General features: G+C 34.0%; 1 protein-coding gene and 1 long non-coding RNA gene across 4 annotated transcripts; both read left to right on the top strand.

The window, feature by feature from the left end:
- Nucleotides 1-6,226: 6,226 nt before the first annotated feature.
- Nucleotides 6,227-7,994, top strand: LOC25479547 (uncharacterized). Of its 3 annotated transcripts, none has more exons than XR_003008662.2 (3): nt 6,227-6,485; nt 6,930-7,030; nt 7,704-7,994. It is a non-coding gene; the product is annotated as an uncharacterized lncRNA (long non-coding RNA). The 3 variants fall into 3 exon arrangements; XR_003008661.2 differs by lacking the exon at nt 6,930-7,030 and adding an exon at nt 6,745-6,869 and having other exon boundaries at nt 6,232-6,485; XR_005646241.1 differs by lacking the exon at nt 6,930-7,030 and having other exon boundaries at nt 6,261-6,485.
- Nucleotides 7,995-12,158: 4,164 nt separating this feature from the next.
- Nucleotides 12,159-15,683, top strand: LOC25479545 (protein SRG1). The gene is made up of 4 exons (XM_013588064.3): nt 12,159-12,440; nt 13,148-13,395; nt 14,050-14,374; nt 15,250-15,683. The coding sequence occupies exons 1-4, from the start codon at nt 12,213-12,215 to the stop codon at nt 15,508-15,510; spliced, it is 1,062 nt and encodes a 353-aa protein (XP_013443518.3). The 5' UTR covers nt 12,159-12,212; the 3' UTR covers nt 15,511-15,683.
- The last annotated feature ends 6,554 nt before the right edge of the window (nt 15,684-22,237 follow it).

The raw sequence follows: 22,237 nt of genomic DNA, 5'->3' as shown, positions 1-22,237 counted from the left end.
CTAAGGTAAGGGGGTTAGTCTTTATCATAATCATCATCATTTTGTAAATTTTCAAATATTGTATGAATTTTGATTATGGATAATTATTGCTAAATTCGTTCTCCAACTGTAATGATATGTTTGTATGCATGAATTGATGATAATTGTATGATTGATGGAGAAATTACATGTTCAAATAGGAACAAATGATAAGTTGTGAAAATTGTGCTAAATTGGTGAATTTTGCTAAGTTGTGGTTGGATTGAGTTATGATTCTTGTTCAATTGGTGTTATAGCTGTTAATTGATGTTGTGGTTGATGAATCATTGCTTGGGTATGCATATTCATGATTTGTTGTTGAGAAATGGATTGTTGTTGGTGGTTTTGTGAAATTTGTGAATTATGACATGTCGTTGTTGAAATATGATGGAATGCATGATCATAAGTTGTGGTTGTGGTTAATTGTTGATGATAATCTCATTGCATAACTTGGGTATGAATTATGTTGAGATGTTGTGAATTGTGTTGAATTGGAAGAAATGAATTGTTGTTGTTGTTGAAGACTTATTGTTTTGAGAAAATCATTTTAACAATTTCATAACTTGTACAAATGCCACGAAACGAGCGAGTTTGATGTGTTAGAGCCTCGGGTTATGCCTCGGATCACTTTTGATGATTGAGGACTTTAAACATTCGATTTTTGGTCGAAATTGGCAAAAACCCGCGGCCGAAACACGCGAAAACGCGCGTTTACGGAGCGCTGCGCCTGAACAAGGGCGCTAGGCGCCCACATGTCAGTGTGCTAGCGCTAGGCGCTTCACCCCTAGCGCCAGGCGCCCAGGACAGGACAACGGGAACGTTGTTCCGTGTCCGGGTGCTTGGGGGTGGTCGCAGGGGTCCTAGGCGATCGTTTTTAAGTGTTTTTTTTGCTGTTTTCACTTACTTTTCTACTAGAACACATTTGACTTTGTCGAAACTTCAATTTTCTAAATGGTTTGAAACTTGAGATTTTGTCGTTTCGGTTTTTCGGAAATTGTCGGAACATGGAATTTTTGTGAACAAAAAGGATTGCAAGCCTGGTCTACAGTTCATATAGACTTAGATAAGTCTTGCAAGGTTAGTACAATGTCTTAATCATGTCAAACTCGATTTTCGGATGGGATTGTGGAATGTATAAACTTGGGATTTTCTCATACGAACTTAGGCTAATCTTTGAACTAATGATTGATAGTTCGTAAGTGGCCTATGCTCATACTTATATGATTGATTAAGATTGAATTGTAGGATTTCAAACTTGAATAAGTTGCCTAGCTTTGAAAATTATCAATGTTGGCCGTTTGCCACATGATTTGGATTTTTGTCTTATGATTTATGGTGACTATTCTTATATGTTTAAGTGAAGTTGAATGAATGGTTATATGTTGAATATGATATTTATCATGAGATGTTGTTTTCCCTATTACTTGGAATATGAGAATGCTTGAATGGTGAAACTATATGTGATAGTTGATGTTGAATGGTTATATGTTGAATATGATATTTATCATGAGATGGTGTTTTCCGTATTACTTGGAATATGAGAATGCTTGAATGGTGAAACTATATGTGATAGTTGATGTTGAATGGTTATATGTTGAATATGATATTTATCATGAGATGTTGTTTTCCTTATTACTTGGAATATGAGAATGCTTGAAATGGTGAAACTATATGTGATAGTTGATGTTGAATAACATTGTTGATTATTGATGATCATGTTGATGTGGTGATGATGAATACTATGGTTTTAATTGTGTATGGGCATGTTTTCTTGATAATGCAAATGATATGGAGATGAACAATATAATTGGGTTTTGTCCTATATATTGTGGAGAAAATTGTGATTGTTGTCGCATTATCGAGTCTTGTTACATGTTCATGCATCATAGTCGTGTAGTTGTAAAAGGGTTGAGCTCTTTTATTTCGGAGATTATGTAAGGCGGGGGTGAACCCTTACATACGATGTTGAGTTGTTCCATCGGAGGTGACGATCTTTTGGAGATTTGGTACCACATGCATTTATGTGTCAATAAGTGCATATCATGACATGAGTCTTATTTGATATTTGTGATTGGTGATTGTGAATGAATATTTGTGAATTGATATTATTCATGATACATGTAATTGGTGATTGTTCATGAAATGTGATTAATGATTATTCATGATAAATGTGATTGGTTATTGTGAATGAATATTTGTGAATTGATAATTGTTCATATGATTGATGAATATTGATGTGAGATATTGGGGTTTGATGTAAGTATTGATATGAGAATATTATTATTGATCAAGTGCATGATGTTTAAATTGAAATATCCATGTTAACTGTTATTTGGATTATGATGATGTAATACTTACCCCCAGTGGATCTGTGATGGACCGCTTGCCTATCTGTATGGATGGGTAGACGTTGTGCAGGATTAGATGCTTGGTGAGTTTTTGTGCTTGGTGGATATCGGGAGCTTTCTCCGATATCGGTGTTTAGATGTTTAGTCGGCTCTGATCTAGGCTTCGTTGTGTCGGTCTAGATTAGTTTATTTTGGATTTTGTTATGTTTGGAGATTACCCGTTTGTTGGGATTTTTTAGATTCATCTATGTTGATGTAATAATTGATTCATGACATGTATATTTGGATTTACTCTGGTTTATATTCCGCTGCAACTGTTGAGGTTTATATACATGTTTATTGGTTTTTGAATTTTGAATGTGGCGTAGCCTCTATTTCTTGAATAAATGTATTATTCGCATGTTTAATTGCTTTAATAGAAATAGGAGCGTTACAGAAAGGATGTTTCACGTCGAAGACAAGAAAAAGGTGGGAAAGCACGATTTCAAGCAAAGAGACGGTTTCCTATTAATGGAAAACGTGGGACAAGTAGCTGTCCAAGATGGAGGAAGTGCTGAACATGGGCTTAGTGGTTCGCCATCTAGTTTTTTTAGTATAAATAGTAGTTTCCAAGATGGAAAGTGGGTTACAAATCATATATAGAATTCTACAATACTCAAACTACCGGCGTCTGGGGAAACGATTTTTACATAATGTATGTAAACCGATTTGTAGACCACCCTTTTTATTTTAATGCAATGCATTTTATCTTTTCCTTGAGTTTACGTGCGTAAACTTACTTTTATCTTCCTTTATTTTAAGCTTTTACTTGCAAACTCAAACCTTTCGAAAGACATTGCCTTTTTATTCAAACCTGTCCTGCTCTCTAAGCAACATGACTGCATTTCGTGGCCTTTTTTTCAAAACATTTTCCTATAAAAAAACTTTGCACAACGGTCTTGAGATTTCTAGTTGGATCTCGCTTGTAGTAATTAAAACTAGCCCCCGTTTGCCAAAATCACAGGCAAACAGGAGACAAAATTGAGATGCCAAGGAAGAGTTTTCAATGGGAATCAAGATTGCAATGACCATTAATAAAAGTTAAGGACAATCACTTTAACATGTTGGAACAAAATGTGTTTAACATTAACCTTTGAGTTTTGATGATAACAAGGTATTAAAAATTGTCAATTGGATATGCTAATAGTTGTTCAAATGTGCAGGACCATAGACAAAAATTTAGTGTCTTTAAAAGCACAGGTTTTGAAGAACAAATGAGAGCAATAGAATCTAGAAAAAGGAAGCTTGTGTTTCTAGGAAGAATTCTAAAGAAAAAAGGTTCTGAAGCTGACGTCATCAGAGGTTCTGAAGTTTCAGAAGCTAAAGACTGAAAGCTTCAAAGATTGTTAAAATGTTGTTATTATCACGCCTATCATTGCAGAAGAATATAAGCCTGGAACAACAGCTAACTCAAAGAAATTGGAAAACATTGGATGCTTCTTTGGAGAATGTTGGAAATGGATAATAGTACAATTGTACAACCACTATCTCCACTACATTGTTTTGTGTCTGCAATAGTACAAGAACAATAGTTGTGACTACGCTGGTATTCCTCTATACATGGAATGGATTTGAAATTGTTCCTTCATAGGACAATAACCAAATCAAGCAACAGATCATTGATAATTCGATCAAGCTTCAAACAACTCTTTTTTTATGTGCTGGCTATCAACAACGTCTCTTTCACACCTCTATATAAAGGAGTGAAGACTTGAAGATTTCCAAGAGACTCATAAGAATTTTACAAGTGCCAAAACTCTGCTGAAATTGATCCACATCAAAGTTCACTTAGAATTTCTTTTCAACTTTCATATCTTAGAAATTCTAGAGTCTTAAGAGTTTGTATCTGATTTGTATTGTGAACACCACTGATTGTATATCAAGTGTTCAACCTCAAACAATTTTCTTTGTAATTCTGTTTGAATAGAAGTCTCTTGCAGTTGTGTTTAAGCATAGAAAGTCTCTTGATTTTGTTCTTGAGCATAGGAAATATCTTACAATTGTGCTTGAGTAGTTTGAAGTGTCTTGCTATTTTGAGCAGTGAGAAGTTGTAATCAAATATTGATTTTAGTGAACTCTCCTTGGAAGTGCAAGGGGAATAGGACTACTTCCGGTTTGTGGAAGGAACCTGTATAATTGTTTTGTGACTTTCTTCTCTCTCTCTCTCTCTCTCTCTCTCTCTCTCTCTCTCTCTCTCTCTCTCTCTCTCTCTCTCTCTCTCTCTCTCTCTCTCTCTTTACTTATCTGTTGCATTTAGATTCTAAACCTCACTTCAGAAGCTGAACTTTATCAGGTTCTGAACAGTGACTTCAGTTTAGGAGAAAAGAAAAAGAAACCACGATTGAATCCCCTTCTTGTGTTTTTCTCACCTTTATAACATGTTGAAGTATATCTTCCAACATCAATATTCTCATATGGTCAATTATATGTTGCAATTTCGAGAGTGACCTCACGAAAAGGTTTGAAGATATTGATAACCAATGAAGATGGTAAAGATGATACCGTTACATCAAATGTGGTTTACAGAAAAGTTTTTAGAAATGTGTTTCAAGATATTGATAACCAATGAAGATGGTGAAGATGATACTGTTATATCAAATGTGGTTTACAGAGAAGTTTTTAGAAATGTGTAATGTGAGGTAAAATCCCTAATTAATTTTAAAGATAACAAACATTGATGATTAAGGAATTAATGGACTTTGATTAATTTTTTGGTATTTAACTTGTCCTCTTGAGTGTTTAACTAAGACAGAAACAAAGTTTAACTCATACCAAGAAACAGGAAATCAAAAGACATAAAGACTTAAGAACTCAGTCAAAGTTCAGAAAGTTAAAATGAGTTCAGAAGGTTGGACAAAGTTCAGAAGGTTGTTCTGATGAACATCAAGAACCAAGCCCATAAACTCATGAACCAAATGAAGAACATGCAAGGTTCACGTAACATAAATAAAAGCCCAGTGAAGTACGTTGACTAAGATCAATCAAGGAATAAAGGTATTTATTTGATTAAAGTCAAAAAGGGCATCTTCAATGTTCATAAAGACTATGAACATTAAAAGCCCATATGCATATCTGACCGTTCATCCAAATGAAGGTCATGATGAACACAACAACATTATGAAGTATTCTCAAGAACACAACAACATTCTGAAGTATTTCAGTTTGCCCAGAATTTTAAGTAAAATTTCGTGGCACAAGACTATTTGGTCACAATTCAAACCCCCCTCTTTGTGACTATTTTATCTACTTCATGTGATAATTTGTATTTACTTTTAGATTTTAAATGTTTTTTTTGTTGTTTATTTTTCTCACCGACTATAAATTCGATATAAACAACAACATTAATATTTTCATAAATAGTGAATCACGACATATAATATTAGGCATTACATCAGACCCAACCAATGCGTCGCACGGTTGTGGGTCTAGTTGAGAACAAAGAAAACACCACTCCACTAACTCAATAAAACAAAAACAAAAGCCCATCTTTTTTATTCATGATTAATATTAGATAGCGCTTATCCCCGTGAGCTTAGCTCAGTTGGTAGGGATATTGCATATTATATGCAGGAGCCGGGGTTCGAAACCCAGACACTCCACAATTAAATTGTGTGAGCTCTAGCCACTAGGCTACTTGACCAAAAAAAAATATTAGATAGCGCTTATTATAGGAAACGCTATTTATGGATCAATTATAAATAGCGCTTGTAAAGTGCTATTGTAGGTTTCAATAAGATAGCGTTTATAGTTTACAAAAAGCGCTATTTGTAAATTGAAATTTTCCAACTGAGCGGTTAGTTCTGTTTACACCTAGCCTTCGGTCACCTGTTCGATCCTTGTTTGGCATTTTTTTTTTTTTAAAGACGAAAACTCTTCCTTTAATAACTAAAAAACGCTAATTTTTTGGATTCTCAAAAAAAAATAAAATCATAAAACAGCTTTTTTTTTTTTATTAAACTTACCAAACCGACTTTCCTCAAAACTTTCATAGATCGTGCAAATTCATTCTATAACCACCGTCTCTTTGGTTCATTCATTCATTCATCACCATCACCACCTATATCTCATTCTTCCTTCCAGGTACCATCTTCTTTCTTTTCTTGCCTTTCCTTTGTTAATTTTACTGAATTACTCTTCAATTTTTCATATTGATGTTTTCGGGTTTAGGGTTCAAACTAAAATTAAGATCATGGAAAACTGAAATTTGTGTTTTAAAACTGAATTTGACAATGGAAAACTGATTTTGTGTTGTGAAACTGAATTTGGGTTTTTGTGTTTGCCAATTTTATTGATTGTTTGTGTATGCTCATTTCATTGATTGTTTATTTGTATGAAACAGGTTGGAACAAAAATCATGAGTTTTTGATTGCTGCAATTATAGCTTTTTACGCAAAATCTAGTTACTTGTGTCTTGACTCATCATCATCATCATCATCATCATCATCATCATTTACTCACCATGAGGTGTTTAATTAGTTGCCTGAGTTTTAATTTTTTTTCCCTTGGTTTGGTTTGATTGTGTAGGCCACTTGTTTGGGGAAAATTTTGTTTATGCTATGAAGGATAGAAATTAGTTTCAGAAACAAAATTATCTTAAAAATTATGGTTTCAAGAGTGGTGATCAGGTTTGTCATTATTGTGTCAATTCATCATACATCAATCTCACTCTCCTATATAGTCTTGTAATCCTTCTTTCTCTATTGTCTTCAAATAAATAAATGGTTAGTCTACGATCTATAATTTATATACTATGTGAAGGTACATCCACTTGTAAGTTATAGAACTTGTTTAGAGATTGCTACTAAATGTATAGTGATCACTTGTGAAATGGAAATTAAAATTTGTATTTGGCCTTGCATATGAAAACTTTGGTGAGATTAGAAAGATTGAATTATTCTAATTTGGTGGATTAATTGTCCTTATCATTATATATGATATATGATGTTTGCTATGTTCTGTATAAGTGTTTGATATGTTTATATATGACTTTTGTGTTCCTCCATCAAAAAAATAATTTTACTACTCACAATCTTTGTTCTTGGGTTATAACATCTCATTTGTTCATTAGCGTATATTCGACTTGTTATGTAACCTTTGAATATGATTCATATGATCTCTATATTTCATCAAAGGAGAGAATTTTATGTCAATTTATAAGACATGTGCATCTTTGATTGGATTGTGTTTGAAATTAGTATATATGTCAGACATTGAATAGGGGACCAAATATAATTCATATTTCCTATTGAAATATTATTTGTTTGATTTATAATAAATGTCTTTTTTCTATATATTTAGGTGAAAGAAGATTCCAAAATATGGAAGTGCATTGTGATCTATCTTATTGTTTATGTAACATCTTCTATGGCTTGTTATGTTATGGGAAAAAGGTTGAGACGACCAAGATTGAGGATGAGATTGCATGCTACCTAAGATTTTGATGTTTCGTTAACTAGTTGTAATTTAAAGATATTTGATCCTTTCTTATTTATTTGAGATAGTGGTTATATATTTGTAACTTCTATAAATTGTAATTACATACATTCTATGATATATTGAAGGTTTATTGGATTAATATAGCAGTCTCAATTATTACGTGCAAAAATAATTATTTTCTTTGCAATGGTTTAGAATATTATTTATAGATTTAATATTAAAAAAAATACCATGGCTTTAGTATATATTTTGAAGAAAAAAAGTGCTATTGTAAACCACCTAATTATAGCGCTTAAGTGTTGAAGCACTTTGTAAATCTACCCTTAGATAGCGCCTAAATCATAAAGCGTTAGGTAAAGTTCTCCTTAGATAGCGCTTAAATATAAAAGCGCAAGGTAAAGTCTCCCTTAGATAGCGTTTATAAGTGAAAGCGCCATATAAGGACACCATTAGATAGCACTTTTTGCTTATTTTTAAGCGCTATTTAACCTTTACCAGCGCCAGATTACATAGCGCTTCAAAAGCGCTGTCTAAAGCAAAAAAAAAAGCGCTATATAAGCCCTTTTTGTAGTAGTGTATTATTATTATTATTATTATTATTATTATTATTATTATTTTTATTACAATATATGTAGTTGCTTCTTTTTTTTTAACCGTATACCTTACTTTTAGTTTTTAATATTATTACTTTTTTTAGGTATTATTTAACATTTCTACTTTTTTTAGGTTATTATGACATTGATACAATGTTCCCACCATCATTTATCAGTGACTTATCTTTATCGAGGATGTTGTGCTGTCAATGATCGAACCCCTGTACACCTGTTTAAGAGGATCAAGTCCTTTGTCATTTAGATTAACCCATTATTGATAGATATATAGCTTTTCTACTTCCTATTAAATACATGTTCATGTATAACTTATATCTTTATATTATTTATTTTTAATTATTTTTTATGGAATTAATCATTTTTGTTTTAACTTAATTTTGTTTAATATCCTTTTTTTTTGTTGCCACATCTCAAGTTCTGGACAAGGAGATAATGTGTGTATATCTTGAGTTGGTCCCGCCATCCCCTTTTCTTTTAGAAAAATGATATTTGTACAACCACTTTCTAACAACTTTTTAACAACTTTCTCTCTCATATTCATATTATATTCTTATTCAACGAGGGGTGGATAACAAAGGAGATTGGAGTTGGGTGTTTTTAAGGCAAACCAAGAAGTTTTTCAGCATTTACACAGACTCTATGTGAGGCTTTAAGGTTAAGTATTTCCTTACAAGGGTGAAAAATAAAGTGGCTTTGGACAATGATTTGACCAATAAAAAAAAACTAAGAAAGTTATCATAAAAATTGTTGTAAATGGTTGTACAAATTATCACAACTCTTTTTCAACGGGGCCAGAATATCAAATTCTTAATTGATACTTATGAAGGCCCTAATCTAGTGTATTTTGAACAAATCTATGTGATAGTTTGTGTGATTTAGGAGGATACGATCCGTGGAAGAAATGAGGCTTAGGTTAATTAGGAACAAAATATAATATAGGGTTAATGGTGCTTTATCCCCATGTAATATAGATCATTTAATATTTTATAGGGAGAAAACAAAAAATGACCTATATTACAGGGGGTAAAGCACTATTAAACCTATAATATATGTCTCCTTTAAATTGATCCAACATGAACCAATCTTTCGACTAGTGCATATTATACGTTTCCAAATCGTACCAAAGGATTTGATGATGATATAATGCATATATATTTTGTTTGATAGCCAGGTCACCTTTCCATTCCATTTTGTATTGTTATTTCTTTCTACTGCCCCTACCAAATATCATAAATGTTAAATAATTTTCTTTTCACCTACTCTCGTTTTTTTGGGTAGCATAGCATGTCCCACCCACTATTTGTTACTTTTGATTTTTTATTTTAGGGTTAATTAAGTTTTTAGTCCCTATAAATATTCAGAATTTTGCTTTTAGTCCCTACAAAATAAAATCACACTTTTTAGTCCTTATAAAATTTTCCATCAACATTTTTAGTCCTTATAAAATTTTTCATAAGCATTTTTAGTCCCTATAAAATTTTTCCATCAGCATTTTTAGTCCCTAAAATACTTAAGGAAAATGTCACAGGGACTAAAAAGTGTGATTTTATTTTGTAGGGACTAAAAACAAAACTGTGAATATTTATAGGGACTAAAAACTTAATTAACCCTTTATTTTATTTTTTACAAATCTTCAATACTAGATTAAGGCGAGGGAATCAGAAATTCTTTCCCGCCATGGGAAAGAAACCATTAAATAAAAGGCTTAAATATGCATTTCATCCCTGTAATTATAGGTCATTTGATTTTTCATCCCTGAACTTACTAATCCTCCCATTTTTCCCCTGCAAATATTAATCATTTAAATTTTCATCCTAATCTCGTTTGATTACTGACGTGGCATGTCATTAGTCACATAAAAGTGACGTGGCACAAGCTGATTAGTAAAAGGCTATTATTAGTCAACAAATAACACCTGAATTGACCATTTTACCCTTAATGAACAAAGACAAACTTGAAATGTCAAAATTATCCCTACCTTCTTTCCTCAATCTCCTTCTCTTCTTCCCTCGTTCTTTTCCTTCTTCTTATTTTTCCTTCCTTTTCCACCTCTGCGACGTACCACAGCCACCGCCGCCGTACCCACTGCATCAACCACCTCCTGAATCCTCAAACTCGACCCATCATCATCCAACGGTGAGATTTACGGTGTGCTTGGTTTGAATTTGTTGCTTCCACAAATCCACAAACCCACAAATTCCTCAATTTTGCACCAGCGCCGGTGAAGGTAACATCGCGGCGAAATTCCTCAATTTTGCACCGGTGCTGGTGAAGGCAACATCGCCGGCGACTTTCATGCTCACCTTCCATTTCCGATTTCCGATTTGATTATTTTGGGGTTTTTGATTTGGGAAAATATGATGAAGAAGATACTGTATCAACACATTAAAGGTACTGCTAATCTGCTATCACCGCCGCCGTTGATGGGTTATTCTCCGTCGTGGTGCGGTTTTTGTTTCTTCTCCGCCGTTGCTGGGTGCTTCACGTTTTCCATCGCTCGACGTTTTCATCGCCGATGTTGTGATTGTGGCTGTGATTGCGATTCCGATTAGCTTCGAACAATTCTCGGTTTCACGCGGTGGTGAGAGAAACAACATGAAAAATAGAGAATTATTGAGTTTGTATTTGAGAGAAAGCTTCTGTTTTGGTGATTGTTCTTGTGACAAAGGGCAATTTTGTTTTAGTTTGTGGCTGTTCTTGATGAAGCCATAAAAAATTGAGATTTGTTACAATGGGTTAGAGGAAAATAGGTTATTCAACACAAAATAGTTTTGGAGTTCTGTAATTGTAGCATTGTGGTGGTGGTGATGGTTGTTCTATTTGCAGGGACTTTGAAGATGATGAATAGCAGAGAGTAAAAATGGTTTTGTTCAAGTGATGAACATAAGCCACACACTTTGATTTTAACGAAAAGCACAAAAACAAGCACAAACTAATTAAATGATAATGGTAGCATCTTTGTTAATGTTTAAAAGCTTCAAGTCCTTGTTGAAGGAGAGGGAGTGGGTGGGTGCTGATGGTGAAACAGAAGGATAGGGGGAGGGAGGGAGAGAAGAAGAGAAGGAGAATGAGGGAAGAAGATATGGGTAAAATGGTCTTTGCCATCCACCTAAGCAAATTTTTTTAATTAGGTCGAAAATTCAAATGATTAATATTTGCAGGGGCAAAATGGGAGGATTAGTAAATTCATGGATGAAAAATCAAATGACCTATAATTGCAGGGATGAAATGCATATTTAAGCCTAAATAAAATAGAGAACATATTTTATTGCTTTGCAATCTCTCTATTTTTGTTGTGATAATTAATATACACCCACGCCCCACCATTACCATCGATTAATTTTTGCTCCTAAATTCTCAAGAATCATATCTATATATGATGTGGCACAATATTAAATGATGTGCCATGGTTATTCACAATTTAAGTGGCAATATATTATACCACATCATTTAAAATCGTGTCACATCAGCGTCAATTGAAATGTTCGATTTAACTTTAAAAAAAATAGAAATTTTGAGAGACCAAATTTGAAAATTTAAAAATTAGAACATCAAAATCTAAAAAGTGAACAAAACGCGGACCAAAAATACAATTAAGTCAAATATATTAGAACTTGCCTTTAATCATGACAAAAAAGTTAACTAATTATGGATTTCTTTATTAATAAGATAATTATCCCCCTCCTATATAAATTAACCTAAGCTATATACCCATTCTTCACTCTTCAAATCAAATCCAAACACAAATCGTCTCATAAAAATGGATGGTTCTTCCGTTGTCCTGGCGCCTTCAGTCCAAGAGTTGGAAAAACAAGGAATTACAAAAGTTCCAAAACAATATCTTCAACCAAATCAAGACTCTATTCTTGTATCTAACACAACATCGTTACCGCAACTCCCAGTTATCGACCTTAGTAAACTGTTATGTGAAGATGCAATTGAGCTAGAGAATCTAGACCATGCTTGTAAGGATTGGGGTTTCTTCCAGGTTTGTTGGGTCAATTATTTGCACCCACTCTTTAATTTGTAGAAGATTGTTTTTAGGCTTCTCGCAATGCTCAAAAGCCTTTTAAATTTATCGGATCGTAACTCTCGATCACATAAAATCTATCGAAAGTTATTAGTCAATCGTTGATTTTTAGATCGGATCGTAACTCTCAATCAATTTATTTTAGAGGTTGAGCAATCTGAGGGATCTAGTAAACAATCACCTAGTTTATATTTTTTTTATTTTTTTTATGTACAAAGTGGTCTTAAACCCCAATTTATTTTTGGATTTAATTCAAATCATTACTAAGATGTGAGATTGTATTTAGTGCGTTTTAGAGTATGAAATAATCTATACACGGAGTAATATTCTTCGAATTTTTGTTGGACCACCTCAATTTATAGGTATATGTTTAAATTTCATCTCATTCAATACATGACTCTTAACACATCCATATCCTACTTAAGACATGAAATTTTAGTGTGGCCCAAGTGGACTGATAGCGGTGAGATGATAACGGATCTTGAATAAGCTATGTTACAATATAATAATTTTAGTTGTATCTAATCAACCTTACAAAACCAACTTTAAAAGTGAGGATTACCAGCACTTGTTGTATCTTATCTCATCAAATATATAACTCTTAACACATACACCTATTTAACTTTCTTTGCTTTATAATCTTTTTTCATGGAATTCAATTACAGCTAATTAATCATGGAGTCAACCCTTTATTGGTAGAAAATATTAAAATTGGTGTTCAAAAATTCTTCAACCTTCCAATAGAAGAGAAAAAGAAGTTTTGGCAAACAACTGAAGAAATGCAAGGGTTTGGACAAGTTTATGTTGCATTAGAGGAAGAAAAGCTAAGATGGGGAGATATGTTCTTCATCAAAACTTTCCCATTGCACACAAGGCATCCCCATCTAATTCCTTGTATCCCACAACCATTCAGGTGTTATTCCTTTTTTAAATTTTGACAAAATTATATTTGTGGTCTTTTAGAATATACTCAAGTAAAAAGTAAAAAAAAAAAAAAAATTATATTTGTGGTCCTTTAGAATATGCTCAAAATTATATTTGACTTAAAAATAGAGACCTAAGTGATGATGTAAATTTTTTGGAGACTAAAATTAAAAAAATAAAATAAAAATTAAAGAGATATTTATAGGAATAAAAACATATTGGCAAAATTACACTTCTAGTCCTTTAACTTAATTTCATATAATAGTTTGGTCCTTTATCTTTTTTTCATTTCAATTTGGTTCTTTTTGTCCATTTTCATATATATTTTCAAGCTTCAAATCTAATATTCTTATGCAAACATAGACGAGGATCATAGATTTGAAGACTGAAGAACCATAAGAAAATAAAATCATGAATTTTAAGCTTAAAAATTCATATGAAAATGGACAAAAAGGACCAAATTGAAATGAAAAAAAGATAATGGACCAAACTGTTACCTGAAATTAAGTTAAGGGATTAAAAGTATAATTTTGCCAAAAATATTTGACCCAATACTATATATATGGGAGACAAATTGAACCACACCTGGGCAACGTTAATATTGAAATTTGTAGCTAAAACATTTTTCTTTGGTCCATTGCAGAGATAATCTAGAGAGCTATTCTCTAGAAGTGAATAAACTATGTGTGACACTCATTGAATTTATGTCAAAAGCATTAAAGATCAAACCAAATGAATTGCTAGATATATTTGAAGAGGGAAGCCAAGCAATGAGAATGAATTATTACCCTCCTTGTCCTCAACCAGATCAAGTCATTGGACTGAATCCTCATTCTGATGCTGGTACCCTTACCATCCTTCTCCAAGTCAATGAAATGGAAGGACTTCAAATAAAAAAGGATGGAATTTGGATTCCAATCCGTCCTCTCTCTGATGCTTTTGTTGTTAATGTTGGAGATATCTTGGAGGTAACTAACTAGCACACAAATTTTGTAAAAAATGGAAAATTAAAAATTATTTTTTAATGGTGATGGCAGTAACCCCTTGCTTGTTTGGGCATCGGTTGAATGTATTTTTTGTAATTATTCAGGATACTTGGTGTTTCTTGTTCTATTCCTCTGTGCACATCTTGTGCTAGAGGGTAGAACCATTTTTTTGTGGTAATATATCTCATTTTTGCTTGTTAAAAAAAAAAATTATTTTTTAATGACAATTTTACAATGATCACATGCATATTAGATTTGAACAAGATTTCTTAAATTTAAAATGAGCAGTGAACTCATTTTTTTTTTTTTTTTAAAGAAATGAGCGATGAACTCGTTTTCACAACTCTTTTTTATCATTTCGATTTAAATAATGTTTCATAAAATGAATGAAATGATATAAACATCTTTTACTCAAAAAAAAAAAAATGATACATCAATGTAGAGAAATTTACACCGTCACCAAATCACAATTATTAATATGTATGACTTATGAAGTTGTTATAATTAAAGCCAAATATTTTCAATGATATAACAATTTTGATTGATTTAGTTAATAAAAAACAATTATGATTAATTGACAATGTAAAACAATCTGGACCGAAAATATATATGTATAGCATCTATGAATATAGATCGAGTACATCTCATATATCTCTACATTCATTCAACACTTTATTTTTTCTTTCTCTCATTTTCTATTATTATCATCAACTCACCACATCTATCAAATTATTATTTTTTATCACCGTCTCTCTCAAGATGTATGCACCTAATAGAATATCCACCAAATATTTTCCATTAGTATTTAAGTATACCTTAGCTATTAATTAATTAATGTATTAAATCTTGTGTGCCAGGTACAAACCAATGGAATTTACCGAAGCATTGAACATCGAGCAACAGTGAATTCAGAGAAGGAGAGAATCTCTGTTGCAGCATTTCACGCTCCTCATATGGGAGGATATATAGGTCCAACACCCAGCCTTGTTACTCCTCAAAGTCCTGCATTATTCAAAACTATGCCTACTGCAGATTTCCTCAATGGATACATTGCAAGTAGGATAAAGGGGAAATCGTACTTGGATGTTGTTAGGATAAAAAACGAGATTCATGAATAATTTCAATTCATACTTCATAGTTTTACCGATCCTTTTATATCCTATCCTACATGAAATAAGAGGAGTTAGGCTTTGATCCTATATATAAAATATGAAATATCAAGTGAACAGCATGTAACACTCTATTTCTATTCAAGTGATAAAACACACGAATAAAACATATATTTAAGAAATAGACGCTATGTTTTCAACAACTATCAACAATATGCATATATAAAGTTCATCAACAGTCGCAGCAGATATAAATCATACATCTCTAAGATATACATGTCATAAGATCAATATAAATGATTATATAAAATCTTCAAATCCCAATATATGGGCAAAATCTCCATAACATAAATCCAGCATAATCAATCTAGAATAATCATAAAGACAGACATCCTAGATCAGAGCCTACTCTAAGACAACAAAGACCGATAACGGAGATAACTCCCGTTATCCAAGCACTCACGAAGCAATCAACAACTACTCATGCACGCCGTCTACCCATTAATCCAAACAGGTAGGCGGTCAAACCACTAGGGGTAAGCTTCACATCAATCATAATCAACATAAACAAACATAAGCATTCAAGGATTTCATACATAACACATATACATAACCATCCCTCCTAGAATACTAACTTCACATGATTATTATCCCCCATTCCATACACCTCAAGCTATCACATTACTAACACAGCATAGCAAGCATATTCAATCTCAAATCAAGTCATCGACATAAGCTCATCATTTATCAACATCAATCAATGAACGGATTACTCACCTTATTCTTCATTTAGCATACTTAACTCAACGAATACAATTCACCATTTCTAAGTTATAAGCAAGCAATTATCATTATCAAAGGAGTCACCACATCATATATATACACATATACAATCCTCACCTCATCACTATTACCAAAACAATTATCATCAAATAGATTCACCAAGTGTATAAGCACGAGCAAGTAAGACATGCAATTAGAATATAATTCAATCATTCACAACCATCGACAAAGTTCATCAATGTACATATACACCAATCCACATAATTACAACATTCAATAAATTTCACCAATGCACATATTTCAATCATGACACAATTCGTCAACCATTCAAATGCATGCAATGTTCTAGACTCTTCTAGATGCATGCGGTACCATCACCAACAACGTCTAAGCCGTCACCCATTATGCAACAAAAACATCAAATGTAAGATTTCATACCCGTCTTACATTACAACGAATTAAAGGCACCCCTTTGCAGCACATATGACTATGATGCATGGACATACAAGCAAAGACTCGACAATGCAACATCACCTCATATATAAACAACAATGACAATGTAAGAGATCACCTCCAACTACATTGAAGAACTTCAACAACAATTGCATTATCAAGTATTTACGTCCACACAATCATCAAGTCACAATTCAAATAATAGTCAACACCACATTATCATCATTAACATGATCATTATCACAACCAATTAAGATATATGTATTCACCAACAATATCACAATCAATCAACATATATGTATTCACCAAAAATATCACAATCAATCCACATATATTTATTTACTAACAATATCACAATCAATCCACATATATGTATTCACCAACAATATCAAAATCAATCAACATATAATTCACAACATCATACTATTTCTCACAATTCAAGTGAGGGGAAAATACACCACAGTATGATAAACATCATATTCAACACCTAGAAATCATTCACATATCTTCATATATTCATATCAAACTATCCACAAAAGATTTGCCATGTATTTGATCTTTAAAGATTATTTTCAACAAGGTTCGTATCATATTTACAAAAACGGCCAACATTGACTCTTTTCAAAACAAGCAACATATTCAAGTTTGAAAACTTACAATTCAATCTTAATCAATCATATAAGCATGAACGTAGACCACTTGTAAACTATCAAGCATTAGTTCCAAGTTTGACATAAATTCGTATGAGAAATCCTAAGTTCAAGTATCCCACCATTTCACCCGAAAACCAAGTTTCACATGATTAAGGCATCGTACCAACTTCAATGCTTCGCCTAAGTCCATATGAACTGTAGACTAACCATGTAATCTTATTTGTTCACAAAAGATCATTTTCCGACAAATTCCGAACATGACATAACTTTAAGTTTCAAACCATTTGTAAAATCTAAGTTTCGATGTTCCAGTAGTAAAGTGAGTAAAAACAGCAAAAGAACATTTCAAAATGATCGCATAGGACCCCTACACGACTTGCCCCAAGCACCCGAACACGGAACAACATTCCTGTTGTCCTGTTTTGGGCGCCTGGCGCCAGATGTGTAACACTCTAGTCGTTGTTTTAATTATTTTAATTTGTGTAGAGTCTTATATGTGATTTTAAATAATATTTGTGGATATGTGGTGTGATATATTTTATTATATGGTTGGTTTTAATATTAATTTGATTAGGAGAGAAACAATTATTATTTTGGAGTTTGGGGAGTTAATTAGAATTTATTAGAATTAATGGGGAGTTAAGTGAAATAATGGGAAGTTGAGAAGGAAGTTAAGAAAGTAAGAAAAGAGTCAGAAAACAGTTTACGTGAAAACTATCAGTTTTGAGAGAAAGGGAGAGAAGAGCAAGTAGAGCCAAGATTTGATTTTGGTGTGCATTTCTTCTGCAATTTTAAGGTAAGGGTGAGGTTTGCTTCAGTAGTATAGATGTTAATTTCTGATTTTGAGTTTAACAGGTTTTTGGTGAGAATTGGGAACTATGGGTTTTTGTGATGAAATGATGATTTTGGGGTAGAGATTGTTGTTCTGATGTTAGAATTAGCTTCTGGTTGTAGACAACACTTAGTTTTGCATCTGTAAATTAATTTGGGGAGTGAATTGAGGAAAAATGAGATTTGGGAAAAGCTTGTTTTCTGCCCGTACAAAAGTTCATCGCTCGCCTCGCGAGTAGCTTGTGCTCGCCACGCGAGTGAGCAACTTCATGGCTCGCCTCGCGAGCAAAACAACTCGCTGTGGCGAGTAACCCAGTTTAAAACTTGATTTTCAAATTGTTGTTATAAGATGTATTTTGGTTAGTTTAATGTACCTAAATGATTTTAGAGAGGACTGGAGCAAGTTTTAGATTAAAAAGATGAATAGGGAGCTTAGAATTGAAGTTTGAGTGAGAAAAATGTCAAAACTTCCGAGAGCACCATATTTTCGCTCGCCTCGTGTTCGCCATGGCGAGCAACCCATTTTCTGAGTTCGCCATAGCGAGCAGATGTGCTCGCGAGGCGAGTTACCTAGTTTTTGTATGCTGATTGTTATTATATGAATGGTGATGATTGATGTTGATGTTTGAGCATAATTGTGATTAATTGTGCATCTTCCTGGATTGCTTGGATTACTGTTTGATGATGTTGTTGATGGCTGTAATGTATGTTATATTTATTAAATCATACATGTTGTATAAATTCGGAGTCATATGAAAATGTATGCATGGTCAAGTTGTATGTAGATATACACAAGTGGGTCCATAGCATATGCATAAACAGCGGGAGGACTCATGTCCTGGAGCACTAGTTGTTCACAGCGGTGAGGGCTTATGTCCTGATGAATGCTTTAACCATTCAAAAGCGGTGAGGGCTTCGATCCTGTTTTCGTACCACATGCATAATTGCATTATTGAGGGGTCTTAGTGGTGTCGTCATGTCATGCATGAGTCTCTCTTGTTGGTTGCATTTACCATATTGAAGGTGATGTTGTTGCTTTGTGAAATATATATTTATATTTACAAGATGATGTATTGATGTTTAATAGGGTGTTAGATTCAATTGATGATTTTAATATCTATATTTTATTGTTGTGAATCTCACCCATTCTGCTTGAAAATGTTGCCCTTCCTATGGGTAACTTGCAGGTGATCCTGAGTAGTCGGTGGTGGCTCAATTGTCGTGTCTAGGGCTCTGATACATTCGAGATGGGTCTTCTTTGTTTGTTTTCATTCCTTATGTATCACATTTTCGGATTTTGTGGATGTAGCCCTTTGTTTAATTGTTGGATTTAATGTTGAGGCTTTTATGCCAAGATTTCTATTGGAGAATTATTATGTTGGATGTTGTGGTTATTTAATGTTGATGATGGATTTTAATGTTGAAAATATTCCGCTGCAAATTGATGTTGGCTTATGAATAAGTTTTATTAAATAGTATTATTTTCTATTTAAGAAATTTTGAAATGTAGTGTAGCATGCCCGTTTGGTGAATTACTCTGATGAATATTTTATATTTAATTACTTTTGGGTGACGGGGTGTTACAATTGGTATTAGAGCAGGTTGGTCCGTCCGGCCAAGTAGTAGAGTCGTGTTGAGCCACCTAGGATAGAGTGTCAACTTTAATGTTGTTTTTGTTGTTGTTCTAAGTTGTTGTTTCTTATGTAGAACTTTGAGATGACTGGAGGTACTGATGCTGCTCTTGTTGCTGCGCTTGAGGCTGTAGCTCAAGCTGTTCAACAGCAACCAAAAGCTGAAGTTGGTAATGATGGGACTAGAATGTTGGAGACTTTCTTAAAGAATCATCCACCAACATTCAAAGGTAGATATGATCCTGATGGTGCCCAGAAGTGGCTGAAAGAAGTTGAAAGAATTTTTAGGGTCATGCAGTGTTCAGAGGTGCAGAAGGTGCGGTCTGGGACGCACATGTTAGCGGAAGAGGCTGATGACTAGTGGATTAGTATGCTGCCTGTGCTGGAGCAGGATGGAGTTGTGGTAACTTGGGCTATGTTCAGGAAAGAGTTCTTGAGTAGGTACTTCCCGGAAGATGTCCGAGGTAAGAAGGAAATTGAGTTTCTAGATTTGAAACAGGGTGATATGTCCGTCACGGAGTATGCTGCTAAGTTCGTGGAACTTGCTAAGTTCTACCTCCATTACAGTGCGGAGACAGCTGAGTTCTCCAAGTGTATTAAATTTGAGAATGGACTGAGGGCTGATATCAAAAGAGCTATTAGGTATCAGAAGATTAGAATTTTCTCTGAATTGGTAAGCAGCTGCAGGATATATGAGGAAGACACCAAAGCTCATTACAAGGTGATGAGTGAGAGGAGGGGTAAGGGACAACATAATCGTCCTAAACCTTACAGTGCTCCTGCTGCCACAGGAAAACATAAGATGAATGATGATAGGAGGCCCAAGAGGAGAGATGCTCTTGTTGAGATTGTGTGTTTCAAGTGTGGTGAAAAAGGCCACAAAAGCTATGCTTGTGGTAGAGATGAGAGGAAATGTTTTAGGTGTGGTCAGAAAGGACACACACTAGCTGAATGTAAGCGTGGAGACATTGTTTGCTAAAACTGCAACGAAGAAGGTCATATCAGTTCACAGTGTACTCAGCCGAAGGCTAGGACCGGTGGGGAAGTGTTTGCATGGACTGGTACGCAGACTACTAATGAGGACCGGCTTATCAGAGGTACTTGTTTCTTTAATAGTACTTCTTTAATTGCTATTATAGATACTAGTGCTACTCATTGTTTCATTGCTATTGAATGTGCTTATAAGTTGGGTTTGGATGTATCTGATATGAAAAGAGAAATGGTTGTTGAAACTCCAGCTAAGGGTTCAGTAACTACTTCTCTAGTTTGCTTGAGATGTCCATTGTCTATGTTTGGTAGAGACTTTGTAGTCGATCTAGTTTGTTTGCCGTTGTCGGGTATGGATGTTATTTTTGGGATGAATTGGTTAGAGTATAACCGAGTTCATATCAACTGCTTTAGTAAGACGGTGCATTTTTCTTCTGCTAAAGAAGTAGGTGAAGTTGAGTTCTTGTCTACGAAACAGATGAAACAGCTAGAACGTGACGGGATTCTGATGTATTCTTTAATGGCATATTTGTCGTTAGAAAATCAAGTTGTGATTGACAGGTTGCCTGTGGTGAATAAATTTCAAGAAGTGTTTCCTGATGAGATTCCTGATGTGCCACCAGAGAGGGAGGTTGAATTTTCAATTGACCTTATTCCAGGAACAAAGCCGGTGTCGATGGCACCTTATCGTATGTCAGCTTCTGAGTTAGCTGAATTGAAGAAACAGTTGGAGGACTTGCTTGATAAGAAGTTTGTAAGACCAAGTGTCTCACCTTGGGGAGCGCCGGTATTGTTGGTAAAGAAGAAGGATGGTAGTATGAGGTTGTGCATTGATTACCGTCAGTTGAACAAAGTTACGATAAAGAATAGGTATCCACTTCCGAGAATTGATGACTTAATGGATCAATTGGTGGGTGCAAAGGTGTTCAGCAAGATTGACTTGAGGTCTGGTTACCATCAGATTAAGGTGAAGGATGAGAATATGCAGAAGACGGCCTTTAGGACACGATATGGTCATTACGAATACAAGGTGATGCCTTTCGGTGTTACTAATGCGCCTGGAGTGTTCATGGAGTATATGAACCGAATTTTCCATGCTTTTCTGGATAAATTTGTTGTTGTGTTTATTGATGACATCTTGATTTATTCTAAGACTGAAGAGGAGCATGCAGAGCATCTGAATATTGTATTGCAAGTATTGAAAGAAAAGAGGTTGTATGCTAAGTTGTCGAAATGTGAGTTCTGGTTAAGTGAAGTGAGTTTTCTGGGTCACATTATTTCTGGCAGTGGTATTGCAGTTGATCCATCGAAAGTTGATGCAGTATCACAATGGGAGACTCCAAAGTCAGTAACTGAAATCAGAAGCTTTTTGGGTTTGGCTGGTTATTACCGTAGGTT

This window comes from Medicago truncatula, chromosome 5, assembly GCF_003473485.1.
Source record: "Medicago truncatula cultivar Jemalong A17 chromosome 5, MtrunA17r5.0-ANR, whole genome shotgun sequence".
Classification (NCBI taxonomy): domain Eukaryota; kingdom Viridiplantae; phylum Streptophyta; class Magnoliopsida; order Fabales; family Fabaceae; genus Medicago; species Medicago truncatula.
Note: the sequence above shows the minus strand (reverse complement) of the source record. Positions and strands in the feature narration are given on the sequence as shown.

Excerpts from the sequence above, each read along its gene's own strand:
- LOC25479545 (XM_013588064.3), top strand. The coding sequence starts at position 12,213 with ATGGATGGTTCTTCCGTTGTCCTGGCGCCTTCAGTCCAAGAGTTGGAA. Across the intron at positions 12,441-13,147 it reads AGGATTGGGGTTTCTTCCAG|CTAATTAATCATGGAGTCAA; the intron begins GTTTGTTGGGTC and ends ATTCAATTACAG. Across the intron at positions 14,375-15,249 it reads ATGTTGGAGATATCTTGGAG|GTACAAACCAATGGAATTTA; the intron begins GTAACTAACTAG and ends CTTGTGTGCCAG.